Source organism: Alligator mississippiensis, chromosome 2, assembly GCF_030867095.1.
Source record: "Alligator mississippiensis isolate rAllMis1 chromosome 2, rAllMis1, whole genome shotgun sequence".
In the NCBI taxonomy this organism is placed as follows: Eukaryota; Metazoa; Chordata; order Crocodylia; family Alligatoridae; genus Alligator; species Alligator mississippiensis.
Window position 1 is genome coordinate 77,524,823 of NC_081825.1, and position 11,987 is coordinate 77,536,809.

General features: G+C 38.1%; 1 protein-coding gene across 6 annotated transcripts in view; it reads left to right on the forward strand.

The window, feature by feature from the left end:
- Positions 1 to 11,987, forward strand: part of ASB5 (ankyrin repeat and SOCS box containing 5) — a 68,347-nt gene extending 56,360 nt beyond the window's left edge. For all 6 annotated transcript variants that reach the window (XM_019481363.1, XM_059721857.1, XM_019481362.2 and 3 more), the window contains 6 exons: positions 3,283 to 3,362; positions 6,045 to 6,152; positions 7,083 to 7,233; positions 7,363 to 7,497; positions 8,882 to 9,073; positions 11,361 to 11,987. In XM_019481363.1, the coding sequence (XP_019336908.1) occupies positions 3,283 to 3,362; positions 6,045 to 6,152; positions 7,083 to 7,233; positions 7,363 to 7,497; positions 8,882 to 9,073; positions 11,361 to 11,488 (794 nt within the window). In that variant the 3' untranslated portion in view covers positions 11,489 to 11,987. The remainder of the gene's footprint in view (positions 1 to 3,282; positions 3,363 to 6,044; positions 6,153 to 7,082; positions 7,234 to 7,362; positions 7,498 to 8,881; positions 9,074 to 11,360) is intronic.

Consider the following 11,987-nt stretch of genomic DNA (forward strand, 5'->3'; position numbering starts at 1 on the left):
ATTTAATGGGCTAAGCAACTTCCATGTTTCTTGGTGCTAGGTCGGGGTATAGGGAGGGCCTAGGAGCAAAATAGAACTTGGAATGTGATCTAGCATCATTTGATTCTCACATGTCACTGAAGTAATGACATTAGCAGGCATTCTCCTGAGCTATCCAGGAGGGCACATGTGCAGGAGGGAGGTGACTGGAGAAAAGATGGATGAGAATATGGGTCTCAGAATAAGATGAAACCAGCATTTCTTATATTCTCTTTTAGTTACAGCTGGACACAGAAGTCCAGGGCACTAGCAGCCGATCAGAAATCTTTTGGAATTATTTTAATATATGAAATGCTTTGGTAATGTAGAGATTTGTCTGCTTTTTCTTCCACAGTATGGCAGTACTTCCTTCATTTTTTCATTTTAATTTGGCAATAGAATAAATTACCAAGAAAGGTTGGGATTCTCTTTCACAGAGAGGTAAAGAAATAAAGCCCAATTTCAAAAGCAGCCTCTAAATTTGCATTTTCAATTTCCTTTTTCACAATCATTTGCAGCTAAATGGAAAAAAAATGGGCATAATTTTTTGTGAGCTTGAGTTATTAGTTCTGGTTAACATTTTGCAGAAGGGAAATTAAAATGATGGCCAAGATTTTCAAAACTGAGTAGTAATTCCATATGCCAAATTTGAAATAGTTTTAAAGGGGCTTAAGTTTCAAGGAGATGAGTGCTCAGTACTTTCTGAAAATTAGGACTCTCCAAGAGAAATCAAGTTGGTTATTCAAAAAAAAAAAATAGCTAGTCTTTTTAAAAAGAATTGCAAACTTTGTTCCATAAACCTTAAATCAATAATACAGAGAGGATGTTTTTCAAAAATGATAGGAAATTATTCAAATAGAATAACATTGAGTATGGACTGTTTAATGGGAATACAGAAATTGCCCTTCCGGATCAATTCTAGTCCTTCTAATCCAACATCATATTTCAGACCATCGGCTGCAGCAGTTGCTTCAAAAGAAGGTGCAAGGAATCACATACGGTTGATACTGGATGCTGTACCAGAAAGGGAGTCCCTTCCTAATCCCTTTGGTTGAAGACTTGAAGCAGTTTCTAAGCTCCTGATTTTTCTATTACTGATATATTTTGCCCCCTTACTGTTCAGGTCCTAGATTGTTAATAAATTAAACTCTGGTTCTAGTATAATATCTGCAGACATCTCTGCTGCTTACCCATTTCTGTCACAAAAGTTGACAATTTATGCCTGCTGGTAGTTTTCTGCCTCTCCATGGATTTATGATCTGTGATAATCCATTACCCAGTGACTACTTAGTTTCTTTAGCAGTATTTTGTGAGGGGGAGTCTTGTCTATTAAGTAAACTGGTTCACCATTATCCACTACTTCAATGACACTTAAAAAGACATCTAATAGACTAGTAAACTACAATATTTCTTTGTAGAAACTGTGAATGATTTACAAGAATTCTTGTGGATGGTATCTTTTACTGGACCAACTCTATGATTGGTACAGGCATAGGAAAGCTTTTAGGTATCACAGAACCCTTCCTTAAGTCTCATGGTAACAACATCACATTAGCATTATAAAAAGGCAGTTGATTTGTAGAGCCTTCTTAAGACAGACATTAACTTCCTAGCTTGATGAAAAGAATGTCTAGAATACAGACATTACAGAAATCCTGGTTGGTGCTTCCTTTAGTGCAACAGAACTGAATTTGTTTTACAGCGGTGTCCCTCTTTGACTAAAATTGGGGACAGGATTTACTTCTCTACTAATGGCCTTTCTTAATTTGATAAGAAATGAGCATATGCTTGGCAAAACTTGAGCATCAGCTCCAATTTATGTATAAAGAAAATGGGTTCCTAGTTACTGCTTCCCATTTACAAATCAGATCTACACCTAGCCTCTTTCTCAGCAAGTGGGGAGACATCAAGAGGCAATGTGATTTGTACCTAACAAGGAAACAAATAGATTTGAGAGATGATATCAGGAATCCTTGACACCTGTGTATTATAGAATTAAGTGGTATAAGGGTCTCTGGAAAATCCCATGCAGTAGAATTGTAGGCCATCCAATTTAAGCATCCAGGGGCTAAACTCCCTATAGGCAACACCAGCGGGGGGCTACACACTGCATGGGCTGCTCTGATGTAACCCCAGGCACCCCTTCCCACTACATAGCATGTGTGGGTGCTCCACTCTTCCTGCTGCACCACATATCTGGGTGCCATGACCTCACTTTGATCTCGTTAGCTGTAGACTCCACCACTGCATCGTGCTGCACTGGTGCCCAAGACTATGGGATCTTCTGATGGTGGGCTGGACCATAAAATATCACACTGCTCCCTGGGGCTGCACTAGGGAGTGGAAGCCATAAAGACTACGTCTCTGGGGGAAGCCCGGAGACTATATCCGCTGCTGCTGCAGCAGCTAGAGTAATGGGGACAAGGAGGCTGGGTGGGCTCACAGGAGCCACAAACTGACCCCTTGCAGGCTGTATGCAGCTCATGCACCACCAGTTGGACAGCCCTGAAGTAGGGCATGAAGGGACACTTCAGTAGAGAGCTGAATACTGGAGGCTACTCAAGAGTTGCACTAGATGCAACAATATGGTTATGGGGCCTGGAGTGGAAGCTAGGATATTTTTTTAATTCTTACGAAACTTCTTTGCATCAAGTGCAAACTCCTAAATTGGACTCCAGGGAAAGATTTAGGTCTTTAAGACCTGTACCATGAGAACTTTATGGAGAAATATTTAATTTCTTGTGCAGATCTGAGAGCAGTTTCTTGACCTTCTCATACTCAAATTAACATTTAAATTATCATGTGTTGAATAATAGGTTTTCAACATTTTTTCACTCCATTTTGAGGGCTTCTAACCCTCATTTTTGCTTTAAATAGTCAATCTATTATGTTGAACCTGGTAGATTGATTGCTATATGCCTACTATTTAACCAAATACTGTAACACTATAAATAGTATAAAAGGCTCTGGTGGGGACAAATATAATGAACAAAGCTGAAGTTGTTAAAACACACTAATAAAAACATCCTACGAAGCTGCTTTCTTTTTCATATCACAGAATTACCAAAGAAGTTGATGTTAATAATATAGACTATCCACTTCTTATGGTCTCAGAAGAAATAATTTTAAGACATTTAGTCCAAAATGGGAATAATACATTTTACAGGATTTTTTCCCCTGTGCATTACCACTTCTGCTTTGTTCTATGAATCCCAAATCAGCCTAATTGTCATAATTTATTTGGTAAACATTGTTATTATGTAGGTTCTTGGGCAGATCGTTCACCACTGCATGAGGCAGCCAGTCAAGGACGTCTCCTCTCTCTAAAGACTTTACTGTCACAGGTAAGTGGCTATATGCTTCTTAAAATCGTTCTCCTTTTTATCTTATTTCAATGCCAGTTTCTTAATGTATGATTGCTTTGTTACTCTCCCCATGCAAAATTGTAGAACTCTATTAATTGGGGATTTTTTACACTCTGAAATGTAAATACACTTTAAAAGTATTTTCTCATTGGTTTTAATATATTTTAAAGATATCTATTCTGAATATTTTGGTAAATGTAAATATTATCACTCTTTGAGTGTTGCTATTCAGATTAGAATTATGCTTTTACAGACCAGGGGGCATATCCAGCCTCTTCCTCTGCAGCCACATAGGCTAGGGACAGAAATTACACTTAAACTGGTATAAGTGATTGGAAACTGGTTCAGGTCTGTAACACAACAGAAATTCAGTGCACGTAAATCGCTTTCAAAATGGCTGAAACTGATTCAAGAGAAACCTGGATAGATGTAGTATCAGACTTAACTGATCTAGGTTTAATTGGTGTATTGAACTTCTGTCCCAGATCCCCTTCAGATTTAAGTTCTCATAGTCCCCTGACATCCCAGGATGCCTTGCATACCCCCCTGCAAACCCCCTCTCATGGAGCGGGTGGATTAGCCTTGCCCCAAGCTGTCTGCTCCAGCCAAAGGAGGTGTGTTCTAGCATCCCCCAGCTTCTGTCCTGGACCACTGCAGGCATGTTGGCTGCATTTCTGGAATCAAAAGTAAATGCCTGTTCATTTATTTATCAGTTCAATCTATGCAGCTTAGACTAACCTGTGAAGATTGAATCAACTCAGCCTTGGGCTTTTTGACTGTCTGTACTTCGCCATAGTGTGCAAGAGACAATGGAAATTCTTCTGGAGAAGAAAGCAAATAGATTTTGAAAATTGATATCAGGGATCCATCTGTGTTGTGTAATATTCAACTGTGTAGGGTTCCCTGAAAAATCCCATGCTTACTCAAAAATAATTTTAAAGCAATAAGTTGAAAAAGTAATACATCTCAGAGGGGTCCAGTTGGTGCACCAGTTTTAGTCAATGCTATACCTAGAAGCACATAGGCTAGGGACAGGCATTTAAAAAGCCTGAGCCTGAATTGATTCCATTTTTGCAGGTTAGCCTAATCTGGCTAGGCTAAATCACATTGTAACTGCACAGACATCCCAGACATGCAGACACATGCCTGCAGTGGCTCAGGCTAGAAGTTTCCCTTCCACAGGGCTGAGTTGAGCAGGGTGTGGCCAAACCCAGGCAGGACTAGAGAGGGGTCTCCCCTCCCCTCCTGAATAACAGAGAATTTATCAGCTCTTTTATCAGCATTTATTACCCCACCAGAAAACAAACAGATTCTATAATTAGTTCAAGCTCTCTTAAACAAAGAAGGAACAGAGGGACATTACCAGCTGAGCTGTTGATTAGCTCCAAAAAGCCCTAAGCCAACACTGCTGTTTGTCATAGCTTGGACTGTAGCCAGCATGTGGTCTGCTAGCTAATGCTGAGGTGTCTGTGTAAGGCAGAGGGGATGGGGGGTAGCTGCTTAGCAGGGAGTGGTGAGGGGAAGGGGAGAGCAGGAGGAAGCCAAGCAGCTGCTGCTGTGTCTGCAAGTCTCTGCTGGAGCTGCAGGCAGGGAGCAGAGGGGAGAGGCCAGCCCTGCTGTGAAGCAGAGAGTCCTGCACAGCCCAGAAAGTATGCCGGGATGCTGGGGGAGTCTGATTTATCTTAAACCAGCAAGGGGTCTGGGACAGACATTGCATAAACTGGTTTTACCCAAATCAGTTAAGTTTAATACTATATTCAGGCAGATCTATTTCAAACAGGTTTCAGCCATTTTCAGACTGGTTTATGTGCACTGAACATCTGTTCTGTTACAGATTGAAACCAGTTTCTGATCACTTAAATCAGTTTATGTGTAATGTCTGTCCGTAGCCATACTGTCAAAAATATTCTGACTTGGTGTGGTCTTTGAGTTCTTTGCAGCATAAGAATTTCTCTGTAATTTTAATGTAGGCAAAAAGATGCCTTGACTCCAAAAGGACTGAAAACCACTGATCTAGAACAAGGGAGTAAAGAATTAATCAAGGGGAAGTATAGCCTAAACAGAACAATCAACCTGTCTGTTGATCAGGAAAAAAAGCCTCAGGAGTTACTGAGAGAAACTCACTGAGGTTGACTCTTATGCATGGCAACAATAATAATAAAAAAGAATAAAAACAAACCAATCATGTTTTCCAATAGCAAAGGTACAGAATGCAAAATTAGCAAACTACTTATGTGGCAGTAGGATGTGTGAGTGGTACACTGTACTGTGGATAAAGTATGGTATAAGCCAATAAAGATGGGGTATCAGTTCTTAAGAATCTTAAGAAAACTGCAGAGTTCAGTTCTTTGATTAGTCTTAAAAGACAAAAGTGCAGAGTTCTTCTGAAGTTTAAGTTTAGGTAGCTAGGAAGCCCACACATTTCAAACCTGAGGCTCAAGCCATTAAACAAACCTTTACAAGTAAACTCTCTTGTGGTTTTCTAAATTGGCTGATAGAAGATTATGTATGCCTCAACTCTTTTGTGGTCACTTAAGCTAAATTTGTCAAATGAAGAGATCATATAGAGAGTGTTGTATGCAACCCATTGTAGAAAAAGACTTCATGGTTTTGAATTGTTTTTTTTTATTTATCCTTGTACGTGGTTTATATTTTATTTAGGGTTACAATGTAGATATTCTGACAATTGATCAAGTCACTCCACTGCATGAGGCCTGCCTAGGAGATCACGTAGGCTGTGCAAGAATTCTTCTTGAAGCAGGAGCAAATGTAAGTACCCTTCCACTTATATGAAGTATAGTGCTGGCCTTGGTCATTTTAATGGAGTGATTGTAAAGGACATATTCCTTGAATTCTTTTTTTCTCTCCAAGCCTCTCCATATTCTCTCTCCCCCTAACATGCTCATATCCTTTGTTAATGACAGTGAGTTTGTGTTTTTGTTTTTAGATTATTAGTTGATTAAATTGAATCTTCTGAAAGCCAGCAAATCATGCAACAAAGTAAATGAATGGGTGAGAGATAAGATAACAGAGAGAGAAGACAGAATTAAAAAAAGGGGGGAAAAGACTGTGTGTGTGTAGGACCAGAAACCAAATAGAAGATCATGACAGTACCATGATATTTATGAGGTGAGCAGTCTTCCCAGTTTTAAAGATATTTCCTCTACTTAAAATGGGAAATTAGTAGCACCATGAATAGCTTTATAAAAAATGTATTTTTTAATATATAAATTTAAATGGTAATTGAGGTTTCTTAGGAGCACAAAGAACATTAGTTCTTTGGGACTGCTGGCTAATTTAAGAGCTTTTACAGTTGAAACAAGAAATGTTCTTGAGTGAGCGGTAAGAGAATCTTAATGGAGTGAATAATTTAGAGCTTCTAAGTCATTTAGAACTTGGTACCTTTGTATATATTTAGATGCCCAACTGTGGGTTTTTGGAATTTATAGTGTTCCAGGTGAGCTGTTTTCTCAAATTTGGTCCACCCAGCATAATAGCAAACTTGCTTCCATAGATGAAAAGCGTGGTGGGAAGATTACAACAGAGAAGGGCCGAGTGGAGTAAAGCTATGTTATGTTAAACAGTGTATTTCTTGATTCATCAAGCATATCTCAACTGTACCTTAGTTTAAAATGTCATCAGGTAAGAGCACACACGCTTATGTCAGTCTCATTGTTGGACATATCTTTTATCTTCTAGGTAAATGCTACAACGATTGATGGAGTGACACCCTTATTTAATGCATGCTCAAGAGGCAGCGCGTCTTGTGCAGAGCTTTTGTTGGAGTATGGTGCCAAAGCACAGTGGGAGTCGTGTCTCCCTTCACCAATTCATGAAGCAGCCAGTAGAGGTAAGAAATTAGCTTCTGAACGTACTCAGAGCTATTGACAAATGGAATTGTACATTAAGAAATGCATTAGGTTTCATAGATGGAGTATCTTAATGAAGTGATGAACAGAATTTCTTACTCTGTTGGCAGGTCATAGTGAATGCCTGGAGGTGTTGATATCTTGGGGTATAGATGTTGACCAAGAACTACCTCATTTGGGAACACCTCTGTACGTAGCTTGTGTTTCACAGCAGATCCATTGTATTCGAAAGCTTCTTTATGCAGGTATGTCTTTACTATATAAACTCACAAAATATTAATACTTTGTGGTAAATAAACTCTCCTTAGTCAAACAGCTAAAATCTCCTTTTGTTATAAGGCTTTAATTTTAACTGTATTCCATGAACCATTTTTTCAAAAAGATTTGTCAGAGGAAACATTGTGATAATTGGTATACAGTATGGGGATGGTTGCAAATATTTTTAGGACTAGTGACCATTCCACCCCTCCCCCCCCCCACCCCCTTCCTATTTGGAAAAAAAGCAGAATGGCAATTTTTTATTAATATCCCAGAGCAGAAAAATATTTTAACAGTCTTGTCTTTATTTTTCCATTTTGATTAACTTTTTTTTTTTGTGGGAGTTGAACAAAACCAATTATTCTGCTTTAATTGTACACCCTTCCTGGGTTTAATATAGCCTCTCCACGTAGCCAAGTCCCTAGGAAGCCTTGGTAGACCAGGACTGAGGTTGTTTCATCACCATTCACAAGCTTCTACGTACGGGAGACCACAGAACTATAACAGCATGAACAAAGACTCAAAGGAGAGGAGAAAATACAGAAATGTGATTATTTTAGTTTCAAACTGTGTTTGATCCTTGTTGAAGGAAACTTTAGCTGTTCTTAAAACAATTAAAATGATGAGCAAAAAATAAGAACAGGTCAAGAGAGGTTACAGCTTTTGTGTGGTTCACATGAAACGGGTATTTATACAGAAGACAGTTAATACTGAGCAGTTATTTTTTTAGCATATGCTATAAAATACAGTTTAATAAATAGATTAATAGTGTATTGAACTACAGAGCAACTTTTCTTTAAAACTGAGTTCCTATGACCTATTCCCTTTAATTTTAAGGGATTTTCTTCTGGTGAAACTCACTTTAGAATACAAAAATGCATAGCACAAGTATATGGGAATTAAAGACTATACAAGGATCACAGATGTGACTAGATAATTTTCAATAGACTTGACATTTTTTTGCACTTTAACTGAATAGATGTGGACACTAAACAACAGTGCATGGCAAAACAGTATCGCTTTATGGGTATTCAAGCCTAACCACTAAGTTTTTGATCCATTAGAGAATTTATTAAAAATTATCAAAGATCTGGGTTAAGGTTTTCAAAAATAGATGCCTTAAGGTAGGCTCCTACATCTGCCTTTATGGGCTACACTATTACTTACGTCTCAGCCAGTAGCTCATATTAACCATGGCTTAGGTGGTCAGAATTATTTTAATTCTGAACATTATACACGTGTTCCCAAGAGGAATACCAGCACTCATTTTAAAAACAGAATCTTGAACCAGATTTGTTAAGATTGCCTTTTAGTGCAGGCCACCTTAAATTAATCTATTTCTTTCTCTTTCCTATATGCACACATACAAAGGTGCTAATGTACAGAAAGGAAAGCATTTGGATACTCCACTACACGCAGCTGCTCAACAACCCAGTGCAGAGATAGTGAACTTACTTCTTGAATTTGGTGCAGACATTAATGCCAGGAACACAGATTTTGAAAGGCCTATAGATTTAGCTCCTCCAAGGAGTTTGGTGGAGAGAACGTTGCTTCTCTACGAAGGTAAGTGATATAAAATACTTTTTTCATAATTTGATACCTTTTGTCCTTTAAACTAGCTGAAGATCTGGCCTCGTATGTTTAGCAGGTGGTGACACAAGCCAATAAAGACTAGCAATTTCAACTTATGGCTAACATGCCATTTGCTTACAGAAAGACTTGGATATTTTAACTGTATCTAAAGCAACAGTTTGAGGAAAAGTTAGGGTAACTCAGGGGCTTAACTACCACAATTTGTCCTCTGGCAGCAGTAACAGTGGTATGAGCTGTGCTGACCGTGGTACCAGTGGCAAGTGCTATTCTTGCTCCCCCTTTAAGTTGGCATCCAGGGATGATGCCCTGGTTGCCCATTGCTTGTTACACTACTTGGATGGCAACCAAAGATCACCATCAGGGCACATTCTCAAAATAGGAATCCTAGGCTTTGAAGGATTTGTGTAACTGAATTTGAAACCAAACTAACCATTTGTATCCAGCTATGTAAAGTTCAGGCATGATTGTGAATGATGTCAAGCCTATGTACATGTGCAATTCTTTATGCACTTCTGTGCACAGGCTTTGGGCCTCCTGTTTCAAAGATTTTTATTCTACTACCTGAGCCTTTTCTGAATTTGTTGCAAACAGAATATTAGTTTAATGGATGTGTGTATTGCTTATCCATTTTTATTAATGGATTTTTTAAAAGAAAATATACATCCTGAAATGCACCTTCAATCTCCTGTAAAAAAATGCCATTTGAACTACATTTATTGCCATGTATTTTAAATCACTGGTTCCCAAACTGATTCATAGACTACTTGTGATCTGCAAGTATATGGTCTACAAATAAAGATCCAGAATGACCTAGATAAACTAGAAAAATGGTTCACAATCAAACGAAATTCAAAATTCTTGCACTCGGGACAGAAGAACTGTCTGCACAAATACAGATGAGGAAATGACTGGCTAGGTTGCAGTGGACCATAAACTAAATATGAACCAACATGCTCTTCTTGCAAAAAAGCAAAACAAAGAAACAGACACAGCATACTGGGTTGTATTAACAAGAATGTGCTTGCAAATAAAAAGAAGTGATTCTTTCACTTTCTTCAGCACTGGTGAGGCCTTACCTTGTATACTGTGTTCAGTTTTGGGCCCCACTTTTTAAGGATATGGAAAGATTGGAAGGAGTCCACCAGGGAGCAGTGAAAATGATTAGAGGTCTGGGAAGCATGATTTATGAGGAAAAGGTAAAAAAAACTAAGGTTATTTAGTCTGGAAAAGAGAGGACTGACAGGGGATTTAACAACAGTCTGCAAAGACCTGAAGGATAATTATAAAGAGAATGGAGAGAGTCCTGTCCCCTATGGCCATAAAGAAAAGGCTAAGAGCAATGGTCTTAAACTGGAGCAGAGGAAATTTAGGTTGGAGATTAGGAAGAACTTTCTGACTCTGAGGATGGTCAAGCATTGGAACAGGCTACCTAGAGAAGTTGTGAAATCTTCATGCTTGGAAGCTTTCAAGAGCAGATTAGACAGATGCTTGGATGGAAGAATATAGTCAGGATGATCCTGCCTTGAGCAGGGGGTTGGACTAGATGACTTCATGAGACCCCTTGTAGTTCTACTTTCATATGATCCAATGATGCCTGTTGATCCATTAGAAATTTTATGGGCTTTCAGTGGATTGTTAGAACAGAAAGTTTGGGAAACAGCGTCAGAGACAAAATCTTGTTCATTTTAAAACTATATTTTACAGTTCTGTTCCAGTATGCGGGTTAGAAATCTATTCCTCAGTACTCGCATTTGTTGTTTAGATTATGAGAAGAACCTATTTAAAAAAATAATTTATTATTGATACAGTCACATGCAGCTTTAAAACTATCCATTATGTATTATCATTGAATAGTATACATATGAAAGACATGATAGAATCAGATTCTATATTTTATTCCTCCAAAGCTAATATAGAATCATAGAAGAGTAGGACTACAAGGTTCAGAGGTCATTCAGTCCAATCCCCTGCTTGTGGCAGGATCATCCCTCTCCAAGCCATCTCATACAAACCTTGTCTAACCCTCAATTTTTCCTGTTTGTTTGAGCATTTAGTCAAGTTTGAGTTGCCTAATTTTTATTCAGCAACACACCTTAGAGAGAAAATATTGTGTAAGGTCAGTAAGACTGATAAAGCATTTATAAAAAATTGCATTATGTATGAAGGATTCCAAAATAATATAAACTATGCTCTTTCTTGTGAACATTTGCGAAAACTGAGTATTGCATTTTCTGAATTACCTCTTGTCTGTTTGCAGCTACTCCGTGTTCCCTTTGCCAGCTCTGCCGACTGTGCATCAGAAATTACATAGGAAGAACTAGACTGCATCTGGTTCCTCAACTTCAGTTGCCAACAATACTGAAGAATTTCTTGCAGTATAGATAAAGTAGTGACTCACTCTTAGAGATCAAATAATAAGTCTGTTTTTGTCTGTATACTGTATGTTTCACATGAAGAACTTCTGGGCAAAAGACAGCCTTTACATATTCATTTAATAAGTCTTTGACACCAGGAGTTGCAACATAACTCTTTGGAGCCATTCAGTAACTTGGTGCCAAGGTGCTAATACCACTGAGTAAAATGGTGTGTGCTAATACTCTGGGAAATGACTGTATAGGCAGCTTCAGCTTAACACTTACTAATTAACTGTACACTTAGTAATTAACTGTAGTGCTGTTAAGGTTAACTTTAATCATATTTATACTTTATATAAGTGCTTGATATACCTGAAAAAGAGAGTTTATCAAGGGTATTGTTGAGTTTGTCAGTTTGGTTTTATTATTTTAAGTATTTCTAAATTTCTGTTATTTTTGTGCCTAGAAATACATGGAGATAGGCAAGCTCTATACATTGAAAAAATAAAATAAACAAACCTTAATATTTC